Source organism: Armigeres subalbatus, chromosome 3 (genome assembly GCF_024139115.2).
Source record: "Armigeres subalbatus isolate Guangzhou_Male chromosome 3, GZ_Asu_2, whole genome shotgun sequence".
Lineage (NCBI taxonomy): Eukaryota > Metazoa > Arthropoda > Insecta > Diptera > Culicidae > Armigeres > Armigeres subalbatus.
Genome location: NC_085141.1, coordinates 209,646,485 through 209,666,994, shown reverse-complemented (window position 1 = coordinate 209,666,994; position 20,510 = coordinate 209,646,485). Strand labels below are relative to the sequence as shown.

At 38.2% G+C, this 20,510-nt stretch overlaps 3 protein-coding genes across 3 annotated transcripts; 2 read left to right on the top strand and 1 right to left on the bottom strand.

The window, feature by feature from the left end:
- The first annotated feature begins 1,921 nt into the window (after positions 1-1,921).
- On the top strand, positions 1,922-5,494 carry LOC134227953 (farnesol dehydrogenase-like). The gene is made up of 4 exons (XM_062709669.1): positions 1,922-2,030; positions 4,243-4,960; positions 5,022-5,156; positions 5,228-5,494. The coding sequence occupies exons 2-4, from the start codon at positions 4,385-4,387 to the stop codon at positions 5,267-5,269; spliced, it is 753 nt and encodes a 250-aa protein (XP_062565653.1). The 5' UTR covers positions 1,922-2,030; positions 4,243-4,384; the 3' UTR covers positions 5,270-5,494.
- Positions 5,495-15,453: 9,959 nt separating this feature from the next.
- Positions 15,454-17,052, top strand: LOC134227954 (farnesol dehydrogenase-like). The gene is made up of 3 exons (XM_062709670.1): positions 15,454-16,312; positions 16,385-16,510; positions 16,884-17,052. Exons 1-3 carry the CDS (start codon positions 15,734-15,736, stop codon positions 16,923-16,925), a joined length of 747 nt encoding a protein of 248 aa, XP_062565654.1. The 5' UTR covers positions 15,454-15,733; the 3' UTR covers positions 16,926-17,052.
- Positions 16,958-19,049, bottom strand: LOC134227952 (spermidine synthase). Its single transcript, XM_062709668.1, has 4 exons — positions 18,893-19,049; positions 18,691-18,833; positions 17,286-17,883; positions 16,958-17,226 (listed from the first exon to the last, which is right to left on the bottom strand). Exons 2-4 carry the CDS (start codon positions 18,816-18,818, stop codon positions 17,092-17,094), a joined length of 861 nt encoding a protein of 286 aa, XP_062565652.1. The 5' UTR covers positions 18,819-18,833; positions 18,893-19,049; the 3' UTR covers positions 16,958-17,091.
- Positions 19,050-20,510: the final 1,461 nt, after the last annotated feature.

Genomic DNA, 20,510 nt, shown 5'->3' with positions numbered 1-20,510 from the left:
AAAAATGTGGAATTATGACATTTTTTTATTCAACTCTTAGACATGCATTAAGGATTTTATTATTGGCCAAAATCAAGAACTTTCCAAATTCTGAACAATTGAAAATAAGAAACAATAGTCGAAGTACCCTGACTAAGGCCGGTTTTGGGCATTAGAAAAAATAGTTTCTTGAGAAAACTTCAAAAGAGAAATGCGAAAATAGCGATAGGGTGGGACTATTGATTTCCCATGCAAGGAATTTCATGAATATAAGTACAAAAAAAATCAGCAATAACAAGAATCTCAACAAGGAAAGGACATTAATAGAATGTAATTTAAATTATTTCCATGAATATGGTTAGCGCATGAGAATAATGTCAAATCTAAGCGATTCACAGTCCTTTTTGATCGAAATTGATTTTAATGATGCTAAAAGAAGCATCACACCTCGGAAATCTTTTCCATTGATTTTGTCTTTTTTACAGCCTTAACTCTCGGAGATCTCCGCCGGACTGTATTTTAAATTTGGCCGAATTGCTAATTTTTCTTAAGGGAGTCACATATTTATATAAATCTCATTCAAACACATGGGAGCCAAATTTACAGACGAGCTCCTGATGTGTAAAATAAAGTACGTTAGGACCTTAAATCTTGCCTTTAATTCGACCAAATTTTCCCTCGGTTTGAAACTGCCTTATACTCGATTTTATTCAGTTGATTTACATTTTGCATAATTTGGATTATTTCGAAATATTCAAAATTATTCAGAAAGACTTTGACTTTCGAAAAGAATCAAATGATTGAAAAATATGTGGTAAAGCAAAATTGAAAACAAAATTGAATTACCTACTTCGGAAGATTCAAAAAGAATAAAAAAAGAACTTAATCTGAAAATTAGAATGTCTGTCCTTCATTTTATTGACGTTGAGGCGTGCCCTGATTTCCAGGAAATAGGGGAAACTGCCAAATGTTGAACGGCTAATTTTGTCGCCTATTGTTGAACTCCCATAAGAAATGCACGTGCGTTCAACAATAGCCGAAGAAATTAGCCGTTCAACATTTGGCGAATTGCCCTACTTGCCTCCCAAGTCACTAATTTCGTTCAATCCCGTAATAGAACTGTATGAAAAAATCTCCCGGAGCAGCACCTGTTGTCATTAACTGTTAAAAACCAAAAAGTCGATCAATGGAAAATACAAAAAAAGCAGCACTAATAACATAACATCTCACATTTTTTATGGGTTTCATCCACTTTCTTTGTTGAGAGATGAGCCAACCGGGGGCTGCAAATCTCTTTATTAAAGACACAAGAAAAACACTTTCTATATATTTGATTTTAGATTCCTATAATATTGAATTTTTTTGAATAATATTTTGGAGCTCTTTGGAAGAATCATTGAAAAAACGGGACAAATTGAGGATTTTTTAGATTACGACGGGACAGCACAAGAAGGTCTAAAAAACGGGACTGTCTCGTTAAATATGGTACGTATGGTCAGCCTAGGTGCCGGAATGAGCATATATATTACATAGTGTGACGTTGTTTACTCGTACAGCAATTAGTCGACCATCTAAGCTTCTCTCGACGTGGGAAAATTGGATATATTCCTTAAGAGCTATTGCTGTGCCCATTCGCATGTGGTCGACGTTGCAGATGGTGTTGTAACCGGGTAAAGAGAGTTGACCATTCTCTACTTCTTAGGAAAACTATATCTAATTCCATATTGCGGACGAATGTGTGGAGGGCATCTAGTTTAGTTGGACTGGAGATGTTGTTTATATTGATAGTGGCAATATTGTAGTTTGTGTTAGTCATTAGTGGTGTTTGCTGTCTCTCGAACCTTCTACGTCGTATGTGCGTGCTTTTTTGCCAGGTGGACGACCTCGAGACTTTGAGCTCGCAGTAGAATTCATCGAGTCGTCGGTTTCCTCTCCGTCTGATCGGTTGCTTCTGGCAACGTAATCGTCGCAATCGATTGTGCTTTGTTGGGACAGTGCTTTTTTGAACTTTCCAGCAGGCAGTGGTGTAATCATTACTTTCGGATTTGGTGGTAATGCAAGAGTGTTTGAAGTGGTTGAACTCGAAGAGAAGGTTGAAGGACCTGGTGTGGCGGTGTTTATGGCGGCGGGGCAAGTGGCAGTGGCGGTGGCAGCGGTGGTGGCAGTGGCGGTGGCAGTGGTGATGGCAGTGGTAGTGGCAGAAGCAATCGTGGCGGCAGTGGAGGTTGTTGACTTTAACGAGGTTATTGGGACTGTACTTTGTGTTGTTAGTGTTGGTCTCGGTCGTACAATTGAACCGAGTTTTTGTTTCGCGATGTTCGCGTATGTTTGCTTGCTTGCTTTGTCTGCTGACAATTTTTGGAGCAAGAGCTTCTTATTTTGAACACAAGAAGCACCATTATGAACAAATTCGTCGCAGTGACGACAGGTTTGATGTTGACCAAAATATTGGACGTATGTGACCTCTCCATCTATGGTTACGTACGAAGGTATGTTCTCTTTAACTAACATTCGTACAACCCAAGAACCTGTTGGAATCCCACCAAATTTGTACTTGTTGTCCCACATTAGTTCCGATATTTTTAACACGTCACCATACGCACTAAGGAATTCTTCAATCTTTTGTTCAGACACGTCCTCAGATATATCAAAGAGCTTCACTTCGTCGGCTCCGTCTTCAAGACGAATGCGAAGCTTGTAGGGCTTGTCGTCAACCACGACTTCATGTTTATTGTCATGATCGATTACCACTTTCTGGGCAAGATCGAGACTACATACTTTCACGAAAGCACAACTCGAACTTCGGCTGCATTGTATGCGCAGGACATCTTCTTTCTTCAAACCAAGTTCACTAGCAATGAAATGGTGTAAATCTTCGTAAGAAGGTTTTTCGGCACATTCGAATAATCGACACGGAATGTGTTTTCCCGCCGACTCATCGCGAGATTCGCGTGGCCTCTAGACGCGAGATGAGGCCCGAAAAGGAATGAAACGAGATAGCTTGCGATCGACTTCCGTAGCTTAAAAAAACCCAGATTGATCCACCTAGCAGTGATTGTGCCTTTCTCGTACTTTATTGAACAATCCAACCCGGAAAACTAGTTGAAATGCTGAGTTATTTGTGAGTGTATTTTCAAAAGTTCTAAGTAAAATATTATTAGCGTGTGCGTTTTATTCGAGCTTTTTTATTATGCTTTAAAGCTGCAGAAACGTTATGGTGTTATGACCGTAACTTGCATGCTATCTAAGCTTGTGTTGCATATGTTGTACTCAAGTGTTGTACTAAAGCGAGTAGAAGATCTTGCATGGGTTGATTATACAAGGAATTTTATAGCATGTTATGTCTTATTCACGATGTATCATAACTATTTGAATATTTAGAATTTTTCGGAATGTACAGTCGTTATGAAATTCAATAATGATCAACTACGTTTTGTTCTTTGTCGATTTCAACTTGATGCGAGAGAATCGGTTAAGAATTACTATGTGAAAAATTGGCTAATGTTTTTTATGGCACATGTGCACACACATACACACATACACACGGACAGACAGACATTTGCTCAGTTCGTCAAGCTGAGTCGATCGGTATATAACACTATGGGTATCTGAGCCTTCTATAAAAAGTTCGATTTTGGAGTGAAATGATAGCCTTTCGGTACAACTTTGTTGTACGAGAAAGGCAAAACGACTTGATAGCGCGGAGGTTGAGCGATGACTGTCCACTCTCAAGATTTTTAAGATTAACCTTCTTGAATAAATGTGCAGTTTAGCGATGCAGCTTCGATAAGATGATCGAATGCTTCATGTCGTAAAGTACCTTCAAATTTTGAAGCCTGCCACCACTCGCTAGATACCGTTGCCAGTGTTGTCATTCTCCTCTGTGTACTATAGTAAAATCCTCTGTGTAGTTTTTTTTCATATTGCTTTTCAATGATAACAGCGGGCTATGTCTATTGAAGATATAACACCACGCTTGTCACAGGCTCGTTTTAAGTTTTAACCGCCAAAATGTAGGCAATTCACTTTGGGATGCATGTGCCACACCTTACCAAGATGGGTTTAGTTACCACACTAATTCTAATGCAACAGATGGAATCAAGAAAAGCATCATCGTCACTGGGGGATAAATTTCGGATAAATTTGGGGTTTTTAGGAAAGTCAACGTGATAAAACGGTTGAATCACATTATTTATTCAAAAAAGAATATTCTCCAAAAAAAACTATCCTTCATTTTCCTACTTACGCTCTTTTTATTGTTAGTATCTGCTTTAAACAGCTTTAAATACGTAAGTTAGACCTTCTCACAAGGCGATCCAATGCAATTAATGATGATAAGAAAATAGCTATAAATTAGCTGCACGCCGAGAGCGATACATCATTAGCTAAGAGGCGAACATTTGCAATGGATCGTTGGCAGAATCGTGTGGCTGCCGTAACAGGGGCGAGTGCTGGAATAGGTTGGGCCATCGCCAAGGCGCTGTTGCAATCTGGAATGGTTGTCGTTGGCCTGGCAAGGCGTGTTGACAAAATAGAAGAACTTAAATTGACGCTTGCCGAGAATTTAAGAGGGAGGTTGCATTCTTGTAAGTGTGATGTGAGCAATGAGAAGGATATAGTCGCGGCATTTAAGTGGATCGATAGTAAATTTGGTGGTGCTGATGTGTTGGTGAACAATGCCGGGGTACTCAAGTCTACGCAACTAATCGAACCCGGTAACACCCAGCTTATTCGCGATGTAGTAGAAACAAATATTATGGGGCTGATTTTGTGCGCTCGCGAATGTTATCAATCCATGAAAAGACGAGACGTTGATGGCCATATAGTTAATATGAATAGTGTCGTAGGTCACGGAGTACCAGTTGGGGTTGATACTTTGACCACTTATAACGTATATCCGGCAACCAAACATGCTGTGACAGCTCTTACTGAAACGTTCCGCATAGAGTTGTTGAACGAGAATAGTAAAGTCAAATTAACAGTATGTATGAGAGAGCTAATTATTATCCGCAGTATTTAATTGTGATTACTCTTCACTGCAGAGCATAAGTCCTGGAGCTGTCCGGACGGACATATTCAATGATCCAGATTTACTGAAGAAACCAATACCTTTTCTGGAGCCTGAAGACATAGCGAATAGTATAGTACACGTGATTTCGACCCCGAAGCATGTTGAGGTTTACAAATATTGACTGCATACAATACTGCACTATGTCAATGATTAATCACGTGTTGTTGTTTATTGCAGATCAAGGAACTTACTATCAAGCCACTTGGAGAAAGATTTTAACAGGGCGCAAATAAACGGCTAGAACTAATGAGGAGACTAGAAACGTTTCTTTATAAGACATCGACCTTGTGTAAATTGCGTGATATTCTAAACATTCCAAATTATTCAAAAGATCAATAATAAAATTGAATATGATTTGTGATTCAGAAATACAGCAAACACTCTCAAAATAAACGGTCTATAATTAGACTTCTGGGCTGGAATGGACAACTGGTTTACAAATAAGCAAATAGTTGCTGTAGCTTCATGAGAGCAAGGGGTTTATTGTGTTTAATGGTGATGGTGATTGTCTCATCATATCTTCTTATATGGCTCTACATTCCCACTGGAACCCTGCCGGCTTCAATTTTTCCAAGCGGCGTGGCCTTGATAATACATCTTAGGTAGGCTTGATTTGTTCTTGGATGGGGACTCTAACAAAAGGCGGAAACACGGAAGGCGGAATCTCAAAAGGCAGACGTTCTTATACTTGTAACAAAAGGCGGAATATGCCATAAAGCGTAATTACAAAAGGCGTAATTACAAAAGGCGGAATTTCAAAAGGCAGAATTTAGTAATTTCTTAGTTTTACACAGGCGCCTGCTTGAGATAAAGGAGAACATATTTTATTCTTCGAAGCTCGCATCTGCCCGTTCTAAGTTGAAGGATATGATTCCTTCTTTAAAACCACGCCCCTCCGTATATTTGCTACTTTCTATTGGGGTTCGCCGTCTGGCATACAATAATTTGGCATAATAGTTGTTTGGCATAAGAGCCGTTTGGCATAATTGATTATCTATATAATAAAAATGAAATGGTCTGTGTTCGTATCCGCATAACTCAGAAACGGCTGGATGGATTTTCTTCATTTCTTCAGCAAATATGTTTGTTCTCATTTCCGACAGGTTTATATGGTATTTCCTCATACGATAATCACGAATAATGTTAATCGTTAATCGTTAAAGTAAATCGTGGAAAACTGAAATTCTGAATCGTATGGAAATTTCGCATGAGCAGTTCAGAGCGCGCATTTTCGCCTACTTTGCAGGACAACGTCTGCCGGGTCGACTAGTAAATAATATAAAATCAGAAAAATTACAATTCTTTCAGAATAGTTATTTTTGAAATTTATATAAATTATAATTACAATATGGAAAGATCCTTCTTTTGAAGCACGGAGCAATGCAATGCCTTGTCGACAGAGTTGCCAATCCCATAGCGGTTGTGAATTTCTTGCATTTCGTTGATCGATAGGGGACCAGGGGGCATTATGAACACCCGGAGCAGATTGGACACCCCCAATATTCTTGTTAATTCATACATTTTTCTACTTTCAATGCAGCGAACTCTATAATCCTTTCATAAACAACTATTTATATCTTCCAAATGGTTAAAAATTATAAGCTTCACCTCTCATAAAATAAGCTTTACTTTACCACAGAAGAGGATTTCTCAATAATTGGTCATCCCATAGCAAAATTCTGTTATTTACAGAGCTCTGGCACGCATTTGTGACAAGTTTCCTTGATTTTTACAAAATTTCCAACACTTTTTAAATTTGTTCACTTGTGGGGCAAACTAAACACTCTATATGGGGGTAGAACTGAGACTTTAAAATTAAAAACATAACCTCAAACTCATCGAACTTGGCTTTCATATCGTGTTATTTTCTTGTTATTATGGTGCGGAATTATAAATCGCTATAAAAGTTCCAGTACATGACATATATACTATAGAAGCATATATATACCATAAAAGTCGCTGAAAGTGCGACAAAAAAGGAAGTGTTTTGTATAGATTTGGCAATCTCGTTGGCAAGTTGATCGGTACAACCCATTGGAAGGATTGGCGATGCCAGTAGAGTGAATAAGAGTATGCATAGATTATGCAATGCTTAGAGTAGAGACGATTGATAAGGGTCTTGCAATAAGTGTGAGGATCCATATAAAACAATAATATGCTTCATACAAAAAGTTCGACATACATGTATGAGGCCGGCTGAAAGTGGCATATTTTTGCGTTACGTAATCAATCTTCTTCTGTTCGTCATGGAATTAATATAGAAAACGACCATATATGACCTCGCTTAAGAAGAGGGAAATAGATTTTCGGATGTTGATGATCCAAACACAATTTTAGGTGTCTCATACAAAATCATGACAGGAAGATGAACAATTGGGTAATATTTATGTTGGATGATCCATAAAATAGATTACATTGGCATATAATCACAAGTAAGATAATTTTCTTCATATTTTATAAGGGTGTCCATACTGCCCCATGGGGGTGTCCAATCTACCCCGCTACCTTCCCGAGAGTAGTGAAAAATTAACTATTACAAAATCGTCCTATTGGATTTAAATTGCCTTATTTTCAATACGATTCAAAACAGAACTGGTAGTTAACGAGTAATAGTATCATGTAAATGCTAGAAATCCGAATTACATTCAATTTAAACCACCTAAAATTGATTAAAACCTAAGGGTGTCCATATTGCCCCTTGTCCCCCTATATCCGAAGATATCCGAAATCATATTCTCCGAATCACAATACCGCAGCTCGATGTCAGCAGATGTGCGGCGGGTCCTGTTACACTTGCAAAGTTGGGTGGCCCGCCTTTTCCCAGCAGCGGTATAGTGGAACCACAGACGAAGCGACGTGTCACCCATGAAAAATAATTCAAATTTGCCGCCTACGTCGCCATGATGAAAAATCATCGAACACTACCGTCACCCCCCTTAAGGTGACTTGCGGTGGCACACCAATCTATTTGTAGTTGTACCATAAAAATCATCAACTTAAGATTAGTAGTCGTGAGAAACTTGACTACCAACACCTACCAATCTACAAGGGCCTTGGCAGGTGTCTACAAGGGCAGACAAAAATAACCACTTGTTTTGTTAACATCCGACTACCGTAAACATTGCATTAATGTGAACGATTTCAGTCTGAGTTGTACGCAGGAATACTCAATACGGTTTAACTATGACATAAACTAACGAAATGTGTCCGAAAATCAACAGATTAGCTTTGATTTTCGTTGATATTTATGTTTTATTTTTTCATGATGCTAGCTGTTTATTAGAGGCCTTGATAAGAGAAACGCGGATAAAAAATATGGCTCTGCCAACACTGCAGCCAAACTTCTTCATGTAAGAACTAGAGGCCTGAATAAGAGAAACGCGGATAGAAAATATGAATCTGCCAACACTGCATTGAATCTTCTTCATCAAAGAGCAACACATGAAAAGGAAGAAATGGTTTATGTAGATAAAATCTCACAATCCGCTATTTAATGTGTCCACATCACATGACAATTGAATCTAATAAATAATGCAATTTAATTTCATAATCTAGAAATGACTTACATATATTATTGCAAACTAATGTAAAATGCATTCAAATTTGTTTATTTAAAAACGGCATAGAATCAAATTTAGACGTTTTCAGTATTTGAGCCAACATTTTGGCTGCTTGACAGGTCTCCTGCTCGATTGGCTGCTGTTTTTTGACGGTTCGATTGGCGGCACATACCTATAGGCGAATTTGAGTAAAGCTCATCGATCATTTCGACATCTGGTGGTCGTCACAAGAACCACGAAAAAAGTGTCGTTGGCCAAACAAGTGCATTGGTAGCATACGGAGGGAGTACGATTTTCGCGTTTTCTGGTTAATCCAACCATTTATGAAAGCTGAAATAGTCGCAAACTGGAAGAAAATTTTGTTCTCTTTGGGATGATATTCCATCCGGTGAGTGCTTGCATATGATTTTTCCGATTAAATAGCACATCTCTTGCAGTGCCTCCACCGCACTATCTTGGTTATGAATTACCGGATTTTTAATTCGTGGCTTGTTTGGGTGGGATTCATCTTCAACTGCTGCTTAAAAACTGTAAGAAGCCATTGCCAGTGGAAAAAAAGTGAAGTAAATTGGATGGAGAAAATTGGATTTTGAATGTAAATAATCGCTTCTGACGACTTTTCTACCAAACTCTCGCAGCGCACTCTACCACTGGATCCTTCTCGAATTCGCCTATCCGCGTTTCTCTTATTCAGGCCTCTAGTAAGAACAACACATGAAAAGGAAGAAATGGTTTATCCAGGTAAAATTTTACACACCTCTATTTAATGTGTTCACATCACATGACAATAAATTCCCATAAACAAAGCAATTGCATTTCATAACCTATCATTGATTTGCATATATTATTGATAACAAATGTAAAATACATTAAAATTTGTTCATTCATAAATGGCATTAAATCGAATTTAGCCGTTTTCAGTATTTTAGCCAAAGTTTTGGTTGCTTGACAGGTCTCTTGCTCGATTGGCTGCTGTTTTTTTACGGTTCGATTGGCGGCTCATGCCAATCCGCGTTTCTCTTATCAAGGCCTCTAATAATGATCAATGACTGCTTGCATACGACGCTGCCGACGACGAGCAACCGACGACGTCGTTTGCATGTGCGGTGGGAAGAGGAAATTTTTTCACTTGGTTTTATTTTCATTGAATCGACGCCAACACGTGCACAACACGGTGCTCCCCTGAGCGTTATTAACAAAAAAAATCTCCATCAAAACTAATACCCGGAGCTGAATTCTGGGGCTATACTGCATCTCTGGACGAAATTTGAAAAAAGTCGTAGGGCCCGTTTTGGAGTTACGCCCTTTTCAAGACGTAACTGTATGATATCGAAGAAAATCAATATAATAATATCTCGTCTTATGCATATTTCTCAACTTCCATTGAGTCGTCAGCAAAAAAAGTACACCCGATTCTTTTTTTACACGAAGGATGCGTTCCGCGTAAAAAAAGTTTTCAGTTACAAATTTGAAAATTCATGTAAAAAAAGTTTTATGATTTCTCGACAAATCATGCAAAATGGAGACTTTGCAAAAATTTTGTGTGATTTTTTTTACACGGCCGTGTAAAACAGAATCGGGTGTAGTTTGCTGATATACCAGTTGCATACTACAATGATGTACCAGCTTTGATTGAATGTATTAAAAACAGTAAACATATCATTGACGAAAATGTGTTTAATGAAAATGGTGTCGATTTCAATAATTCCAGATCAAACAAAAATTTCAAAACCTGGCGACAAGCGGCTACAAGTGTTGTCTTTGTATCCACACTTATTACCTGGAAAATTCGAACCGTATTTATATGGAACAGTTTATCAAATTGAACCATTTCGAGTACCTTATTGCAGATGACCTTAAGATTATAAACCTATTAATAGGAATAATCACTAATTGCGAAGCCGAGAAAAACTTGAGAGCGGCGTTTCCAGGACTATTGTAAATATTCAGCTACTAATAAAAATTGAAAAAGTCGGGCATGCTGCGAAAAATACATCTAATTCCCGACAAGGATAGTGATTCTATATTGATGGAGTGTCCTCCTCTTTCAATCCACGTGAACACTCTTTGTTCGTTAACGTTACATAAAAGCAGTGTTAAAACGAACTGGGCAGATTTATGGGTTTGGGTTATGTCTGATACCTCAAAGGTATCTTAAGCATAAAAACGGCTTCACTGAGCATACCACTATCTTCTCGATGCTGCGCACATTTTGTAAAATAATGCGGATTTGAGAAAGTTTGTTGACGTATGTATGGATGAAGCTTTAGTAAAGAACAGATGGGTTACTGCTCCTTGAATGCATATACCCATACCAATATCAATCAAAAACATAGAATTGAAGTGCAAATTGCGTTGCTCTCATATTCGTTATTTTTTTTTCAGCAGTAAGCATGCACGAGGGCATTGGAAATGACACGTATCAAGTTGAAATGAATAACTTTTATATAGAATAACTTTTGTCACATGTTATTACATTACATTACAATTGTGTTTTTATATAAACAAGTAGCCCTTAATGGACCTTAAAACTTTTTTCTAATATGTCATTTCTCTAAATCTAAAATTGTTGGCGTTATCGGAGCATGTTTTTAATAGTGGTACAATTACCCTATGTGAATGACATCTGTGGTTTTTGTTTAAAGGTTTTTAAAAATATGTTTGCAACTCCTTATATGAACCTTCATCTGGATTCTATGTCGCAATTGATAAGTTCGTTGTCTCCTGGGAAAGTTAGGATCTTCCGAAGACCTCCAAATATCATATCCCAAAGTTTCATATAAAAGGATTTTTTAATACATTCGGCCATGGGCAGGGATGGCACAAAGAGTATATATCGACATATACGCCGAAGTTGTATAAAACCCATCTCTTGCGAGCTGAAATTTATTGCGAAAAGAAGATATGTGTGCATTTGATATTGTCCATTTAATTTAAACATAACTAAAAAGGGTTAATCATACGTAGTTGGCTAGAATTGAATGTAGACTTAAGATGAAGCTAACCTTATTTTTAAATGTTCTTAGACACATCTCATATTACTTATCGTCATAGTCAACAATTTTGTATAGAATTCTAATGGCTATAACAAAAATAAATCTTTTTTTATCGCTGACGAAGCCTTGGAATTTGAGAAATATGTATTTGATGAGATGTTATACACAGAATTCCGTTTTTCACACGATTTTGCTTCGGTCGAATTTTTGATCGTGTGACTTTAATTTATGACCAAAATCAATGCAACATGTTCCTAAAACCACTAATAATCCAGAAAAAAGTCAGATGATCATTTATATACGATAATCATGCTAGATGGGGATACAACTTAGAAAATTTAGATCGTGTTTAAACAGAATCCTGTGAATGTCTTCGATATATATCAGTTACGTCTTAAAAAGGTCTCCAAAACTCCAAAACGAGCCCTACGATTTTTTTCAAATTTCGTCCAGAGATGCAGTATAGCCCCAGAATTCAGCTCCGGGTATTAGTTTTGATGGAGATTTTTTTTTTTGTTAATAACGGTCAGGGGAGCACCGTGGTGCACTAAATGATTCGATTATTTTCTCAATAAGTAGGTTTAGGTTCAAACTTAGTTCTGATACTTTTTCTTGTGAAATGGTGGTCAGGTTTGGTTTTTATAATAAAACTAATGTGATCGGTGCTATTCGCAGTGAGGAGGTGGGTAATTGTAAGATTGTGTTGGTGAGCCGCAGGGTAGCCATTCTGAATGACACCGTAAGAGGCCTTAATGAATTGCGAAGTTTTTGTAGCTCAGCCACCAACCTACGTGTGATAGGGCCATATATTCGGCCTCCATGTCACTGTTGCTCATCCTAGAATGAACATGTAACCAATACACGATTTGCGATCACTTCTATCCCCCGCCCAGTCGGCATCCGAGTTTCCTCCCAAGCGTCAATCCGTAGTCTATCGTGGTCAAGAGCAGAGTCTATTATATAGAGTTACGCAAAGAGGATCTTCTTACACTTATTCTGAATGATGCTCTTGTTATTCTGTTGCCAACTTTCACTTTTGCTCAACCCTTCAAGTGACTTCACGGGAGCGTTCACTTCTAAAGCTTTTTAATTCGATAACCTAGTCACAAGTGACGTTTCACAAAATAGCTACCCTGTATTGACATTTAGCAACCCAGTATGGGGCGCTAAATTTGGAAACTCACGGCTAATTTTGAGTTGCGTTCTTATTTTACATTCCCGTTTAGATACCTCCGGTGTACAAATGAGTCCCTATAGAGGGCCCGGAAAAAGCGATAGGGACCCAGATGGGGACTCCTGTGGAGGTGCTCTTAGAAAAAACCATAATAAAATGTTTATCAAATATTATCATATTAAAAAGTTTATGGCTCTGTTGAGTTGTTTTATATGACATCTGAGCCTATCAAATAAACGAAATAGAAAAAAAGTCGGTACAACATGCAGTAATTTATGTGGATGAAGTCGCGATCGCATCAAAGCGGAGTTTGAAGCTCCTTAGGGTCTGTCTCAATTGGATAATTAAACTTAAATTAAACTTAAAAGTGACATTTCAATAATTATCGAATAACCCTGCTCGCAGAGCAAGATTACTTTTGACAGATATCGAATCATTTTCCATCGATGTCCTATTGGAATTGCTGGGTTGCACCAGCTATTCTTATTACGGGGTAATTTTTTAATTTTCGAACTGTCACTTTTAAGTTTAATTCTCCAAATGAGACAGACCCTTAGAGTCGTTACAGACGACAAGCTGACCTTCAGCGGCCATGTCGACTATGCGTTTCAAGTTCCAAGGTGTGTGCCAGTACTGCTCATTATTTCATAGTTGACGTATCAACCATTCGAAATTTCAGCGAGTATGATTTATTATGCGTTTACTTGTTCCAAACCTAATTTGAGTGCTTACGGGTTGATAATGTTTGTCCCTAAATTATTCGAAATACGTGCGAAAGTGCAACGGTTGTAACGTCAACTATAAAATCATGGATAGGTTAGACGTAGGCTACTGGCAGACGTTGCCATATCTATTCTTAGGCACAGCGGCCCGCCCTCGGCGAGTGCACTAGGGGTGACCAGTTACCCACGGAAGCTGGAGAGCACGTACCGCTTGATGTGTATCAGAGTGATATCTGCCTACCGCACGATCTCACACGATGCAGCCTGCGTGATAGCGAGTATGATGCTAGTCGGGCAGGTCATTCCGGAAGACGAGGAGTGTTTCGAGCTACGTGTCACCAGAGGAGCTCGCGGGCGTATCAGGGAGGCCTCGGTCGCCAGATGGCAGCGCGAGTGGGATAACTCCTCGAAAGGTGGATGGACCAACCGGCTGATACCTAACATATTGAGCTGGGTGGGGAGGCCCCATAGGGTAGTTCACTTCCATCTGACACAATACTTGTCAGGCCATGGCTGCTTCCGGCAGTATCTCCACAGGTTTGGTCACGCGGAGGTCCTCTCTGCTCTGACATGGCGGGTGACATGGTGTGTCAGAAGTGAGGACCTAAGTAAGTCGCACACGGTGTGTTAGGGTGTATCAGAGTGAGCACCAAAATAAGTCTCAAATTGGTGTGCTAGAGCGTGAATCAGGAGGCAGGTTGAGCATCCAACTTAGTCTCACATGGCGCGTAAAGGGTGAGCACCCAGGTAAGACTCGCATGGTATGTCAAGGGTGAGCACCCAAGTGAGCATCATATGATGTGTCAGAGAGCGAGTGCAGTAAATACTGCCTATCCTCATACGTAATGCTGGGAGGCGGTTCCTGGGGGAAATGGTGGCGGGGCCCAATGTGATTTTAATCGGTATTACCTGTCACTGGTCTGACACTTCTGTATTTTTTGTAAATTTTTACATTCGTTGACAACTGATTACACATGGACCCAATAATTATAATATTGTTGAAGCCATCTTATGAGAATTTGGTTAGTTATTTACATTTTTCGTTAAAATATATGATGCGCAATGTTAGGAACAATTTTTCAATACAGTGTACCTAATTTTGCACACAACTCGTAATTCTTCGATATTTTCAACATTTATGATATACCTCGTCGGAATAGGGTTTACGTAAAAAAGAACTTTTGTTAGCTGTGGCCAATGTACATAAATGAGGCTGTACATACACCAACAGACGTGAAAACATACTAAGTATGTCGAATCATAAGAAAATAATGCTGGGCATCCTTATCACCTCTAATATGCTCAAATATGCTTACAAATGGAATAAACATGAATTGTAATAGTAGTATTAGCTGAAAAAATAAAATTTTAATGAAAAATTGTATGATAGACGCTTGCTTCGTGTTAGAAATTTTTCAAGTTATGTGCGCAAAGTTAGGCATATAATAAGGGTCTGCTTTGAAGTTCAATTTACTATTTATTTCAATTTTTGTAACAAATTTAGTTCTCAAACAATAATATGATAATAATACTACAGCATGGAAACTATTTCAGGCTGATAGCTACTTTCTGTAAGTTGTACGAGTTGATTCAATTTTGCATTTCCTTAACTGCGCAAAGTATGGTGCGTGCACGGTACTGCGAAGTTTCTACGCTAAGTTTGCATTCGTATATCATGAGGCTAACCCGATGTCACTTTTATGTCCAGGCGAGTCGAGAAAAATTCAAACCCGGGAATTTCCTAGAACGAGAAATTGCTAAGTAAGGCCCTAAGGGGGTATGGAGACTGGAGAGCCTCTAAGCTTGTAATACACAGCTGTACCCTTAAGCCGTAACATTTAAATTACCAGCGTAGGTATATTTTGCAGTGTTTTGTAATCAAGATCTCCATCCCAAAGACACTATTCTACAACCTCCATGGAGTACGCTTTTTTTTCTACACGACACATATCCCGCGTAAAAAACAATTCCAGTGTAAATCGTAAAGCCAACAAACCAACAATCCGGAGCCAAGAGGAGCCACTCCAACTTTTATAAATTTGTTTTGTCTGTGATGTCAAATATTTAATTACATTCGCCAATGATGATGGCCCTTTAATATGCACGTTCATTAATTGCACTTACTGTTGCACTACAAGTTAAGATGAGTTCTGATAAATAAAAACCGATGGGTTGGTATTATGAAACATTAGTTACATTGTGGTGTCGCTTGCTGGAGGTTAATTTCCGGGATGGATCAATGGCGAGGAAAGATTGCCGTGGTGACTGGCTCTAGTGCTGGAATTGGCGCAGCCATTACCGTTCAGTTGACCAACGCCGGGATGATAGTGGTTGGGTTGGCTAGGCGTACCGAACGCACTGAATTATTGAAAGAACAAATTACGGGCAATTTGAGAAAAAACTTACATGCAATGAAATGCGATGTTAGTAACGAAAACGATATTGTTGCTACTTTCAAAAAAATCGAGAAAACTTTTGGCGGCATTGATGTGCTGATTAACAACGCTGGTGTGGTTCGTGACACGAGACTGATCGATCCAAGCAATTCGCAACATATACGTGAAACATGGGAGACTAATGTGATGGGTTTAGTGGTGTGTACCAGAGAAGCTTATCAATCCATGAAACGTAGATCTGAAGGCGGACATGTCATCAACATTAACAGCGTTGTTGGGCACAGTCTTCCTTATTCCGTGGAAGCTTTAATTTCATCTTACAATATGTACGCCCCTTCAAAGTATGCAGTAACGGCAATCACTGAAGTCACACGCCAGGAGCTGTTGAACGAAAAGTCCAATGTTAAAATAACAGTAAGTTAACACAGCTCTTGAAACGGAAATGCAGTTAGCTTTTGGAGTATTATGATTCACTTATAATTGCAGAGCATAAGTCCCGGGGCAGTGAAGACCGAAATATTGGAATTAACCGACGTTAAGATCCCTCTACTCAATGCGGAAGATGTCGCACAAGCTGTCGTCTACGTATTATCAACTCCACCTCATGTACAGGTAAGTATACGTAGTTTTAAATATAGCACTATTATATGGGGTGCATTAATTATGCCAGGAATGTTTTTGATTCTTCTACTTCTACCCAAAACAACGTTAAGTTCTATCTACAAAAAAACGAGATGTAACTTATGTCAATTTCCCAAAATATTGATGTTGGCACACCACCATTAATAGTCGAATAATATTTTTTGTGACTGTAGTTTAGATGACATGATTCTAAATGTTCTTCAGCGTTTGTTCAGTGTTATGACCTAAGCAATGTACCTATTGGATTACATACTTGATTTACAGCTAGTTGGTTTCATTGTAATCATTAAAATCATTTCTCGAAAGCTTTGTAACTAATCTACCGTTCTTTCTCCCCATACAGGTTCATGAGCTCACCATCAAACCAGTTGGAGAACGATTCTAATCCTGCAACTAGGATTGAAAAAATAAGACAAATTTTATTTGTTAATATTTGTGTATATTAAAATTGTATATAAAATGTACACCATGAGCAAAATATAAAGTTTCAAAAAATCAAAGGTACAATTGAATTGTACAATAGTTTTTAGCCAGCTAAGCTAGCGCGCAGGTCAGTAGAGGTGTTTAGCGGCATATCTAGGCAGCGTAAATGCAGCTCGATGGATATTAGAAGTATAGTAGCGCATTTTCATGTTGTCAATTTCTTCATCGGTGAAGGTCTTTGTTGGCTCGTTCAGTTTTGTATTCTACAAATGGAAAGATACAGTTATAACTTACTAAATGCGTGGATATTGTAGATATGTACCTCATTCAAACTTGCGATGAAGAACCCTATATTACCAGTTGGATAAGATGGTACGGATGCCATTCCGTACCCTACAACAGCGAAATGTTTCCTGCAGTGGTTCAGCGTATTTTTGATGTGCTCAGTATCAATCCAGAAGGATCCACCTTGCGAGCAAATTATTCCATTTGGTCGCAGTGCTTTCTTTGCTAACATAAAGTACGATTCCTGAAACAACGTCTCGGCCGGCCCAATCGGATCACTACTGTCGGTGATGATGACATCAAATTCTCCTTCTCTTTGCTTCATGTACTCGAAACCATCGCCGATTGTAAGTTTAAGCTTGGGCGAATCAAAACCGCATGCCATAAAGGGAAGATACTTTTTGGAGAGTTCAATCACGCGGTCGTCGATTTCCACTTGGTGCACCTCTTCCACCAGGGGATGTTTAACCACTTCTCGGGCTACACCACCATCTCCACCACCGACGATAAGAACTTTCTTGGGATTAGGATGACAGCACAGAGGGAGAAATGAAATCATTTCCTGGTAGGCAAACTCATCTCGCTCTGTACATTGGATGATGCCGTCCAGAACCAAGACAGTTCCATGCGAGTAACTGAAATAGTGCGAAGTAGGTACATATTATTTTAACTTTGGGAAAAGTGTGCGTCGTTGTTTATCAATCCTAAGCCGATGATAATGATAATGAATGAAGAGTCAATGCAAAAGCGCTAAGGATGGCTTGGGGTTTCATAATCAAAAAATAAAGCAAAATTTGAATAACTCACAGGGTGGCAACGACACACTCGGAATAATTAATAACACTTCAACTAGTTCTCTGAATGTTGGTTACGTAGCAAAAGGTGAATATAATAAAGTTTCATTGTAACTAGTTCAATTTAAATAATTCGTTTCGTTTTTGTTTGTGGAATTAAGAAATCCACATAGTAAACTACTTACTATTAAAAAACTAACAAGATACAAACTAAGCTAAGAGGCATATAATACATAATAACTACATATTTGGATTTGATAACGCAATGCTAATGCGTTTAAAAAGGCTTTGACACAAATGTGTGCGCCGTGGTTTGAGATTTTTTTTTCAGATCCTCCTGTCACGCTTTTTTGTATACCTATCATATGTACTGTCACGAAATCTTAGACCACCTCCCTTCTTAAATCTCACACGTCATTTTTCAACTATTCTATTATAACTACCTATTGCAAAAACTTAATTGCGTTTTATGTTCATCCTATCCAAATAATGGTTTTTGGAACACCCTAATGTAGAAGCTTTAAACAAATTCGGCGTTATCAACAACATATTATTTAATGTTTCTCACGATTAGTAGTTGAATCTCTTAATGTAAACTGCCACGTGGAAACAAAAATACCAATGTTCATCAAATAAACTTCTACTTACGTTTCAAGTACTTTAATATCCTGGAATTTTGAGCGTTCTTCGTGAAGAACATTTTTCACTTTCAAGGAGAAACATTGATTCGGCCAAAGCTCCTCCGATATTTCACTGAACCATTCAGCTGAATTCATGTTTTAATAGTTATCCTAAAAGTACGTCGAAATTAGACTTACAACTAAGTTTACTGAAAAATCAAAAAGATTACCTCGTTTTGTATTCTACAAAAACACGTTGATTATTCCGGCAGAGATTCAAAGCAATGAGCTTCCTTATCGATTGTTGAAGGCAAACTGCGGTGGTCATTATTTACCTGCACACTCCGTTCTGTTTCGCCTTTTCATATAGGGTAGCAGCAAAAAATCTACCGATCATTTCTAGACCAACATTTGAATAGGGCGGAATTCCAATAACATGAAACCGAGAAAATTGCTCTCAAGTTTCGAGCTTGTAAATCAATTCCTATTTAGTGAATATTCAATAAAAATTGAATTTTTTGCATATTATAGATGAAAACTACCTTTCTCTTAGATGTGCTGTACCAAAATATGCAACTAAGTGTATATTAGCTTCAGAAATGGAAATTACATGCACTACGCCCAAAATCAAAGTCTCACTGGAAATACGCCATGGAAATTAGTCCTGTTACCAACTGCCTGTGTGGTTCCGCCCAACGTTTCACCGATAAATTGCCTACTTTTAGGTTATTTCTGTACAGCTTTAATTGCGTAGCACGTTATTCTCAAGAAATAAACCAATTAAAACATTAATTTCCTAGCTTTTCATCATAGATTAGGAGAAAAACAGGTTTGATTTGGGGCCACGCCTGTATTTTCTATATTGCGGTACATTTAACGATTGCGAAAAATTGAAAAAAAAACATCACGAAAATATGATAGACTTGAACGTTAATATCTCAGCCGTTTGTCGATCGATTCTCTATTTTCTTGGACCATTCGATCAAGGAAGAGTCAATTCTTCATATCCAATGTATTAAATAAAATATATTGATAATTATTTACTATTGATAATTTTCTAACAGTTTCGCAATGGGTTTCGGTGAATCAACCAAACCTATAAGTGCATCGCCTTGAAGTCAAATTAATGCAACAATAAGTTTAGTTCTAATCCTCAGTTTGCAGCCGTAAGCCTTCAGCATTGATTACGGTTGTTGGAAGTAGTTGCTGTAGAAAATTCAAACGCAACGGTACCGAGGGTTAATGCTGAGACTTTGAGAAGAGTAAAATATCATTGTACTAAAGACACACAAACTAAAATACAAATAATACTCATTACATACATGGTTCTGCATCGCTTTTGGGTACAACCCCATTGGGCTGCACCTTTGAGTTTTTATATCGTTTTACAATCGATTTTATTAATTCAAATTAAACTAATATAAACAGGATATGGTGAATCACTTCTGGGGGTGACTGATTCTTAAAGAACGTCTCTCCAATAAATGGTCTTAAAGCTTGCCTCAACTCGGTATATGTAGGTACTGATCCACTCACTGAAAGGCATTAGTAATGTTTCATTTTTACATGACCTGACTGAAGTAGATCTGCTTCCAAATAATGTCATGTTACATATGCGCAGAACAGCTATTAATATACATTTTTATGGTTTCATAACGAAAATATGCTTTTGTTAGGTTTCCAGTAAGGAACCAAGAAAGAAATTAATAAAATCTATTTAATTATGATTTTCATGCATTATTAGGGTTTAATAGAAACAAACGTGGTATCTAATCACTTCTCTGCTATTCCACTGTACACATTGAACAAAAATTCAAAGGTACAGCTCTCGCGGGAGCCTGCATCTTA

Excerpts from the sequence above, each read along its gene's own strand:
- LOC134227953 (XM_062709669.1), top strand. The coding sequence starts at position 4,385 with ATGGATCGTTGGCAGAATCGTGTGGCTGCCGTAACAGGGGCGAGTGCT. Across the intron at positions 4,961-5,021 it reads ATAGTAAAGTCAAATTAACA|AGCATAAGTCCTGGAGCTGT; the intron begins GTATGTATGAGA and ends TCTTCACTGCAG. Across the intron at positions 5,157-5,227 it reads CGACCCCGAAGCATGTTGAG|ATCAAGGAACTTACTATCAA; the intron begins GTTTACAAATAT and ends TGTTTATTGCAG.
- LOC134227954 (XM_062709670.1), top strand. The coding sequence starts at position 15,734 with ATGGATCAATGGCGAGGAAAGATTGCCGTGGTGACTGGCTCTAGTGCT. Across the intron at positions 16,313-16,384 it reads AGTCCAATGTTAAAATAACA|AGCATAAGTCCCGGGGCAGT; the intron begins GTAAGTTAACAC and ends TTATAATTGCAG. Across the intron at positions 16,511-16,883 it reads CAACTCCACCTCATGTACAG|GTTCATGAGCTCACCATCAA; the intron begins GTAAGTATACGT and ends CTCCCCATACAG.
- LOC134227952 (XM_062709668.1), bottom strand. The coding sequence starts at position 18,818 with ATGAATTCAGCTGAATGGTTCAGTGAAATATCGGAGGAGCTTTGGCCG. Across the intron at positions 17,884-18,690 it reads GATATTAAAGTACTTGAAAC|TTACTCGCATGGAACTGTCT; the intron begins GTAAGTAGAAGT and ends GCACTATTTCAG. Across the intron at positions 17,227-17,285 it reads TCATCGCAAGTTTGAATGAG|AATACAAAACTGAACGAGCC; the intron begins GTACATATCTAC and ends TTCCATTTGTAG.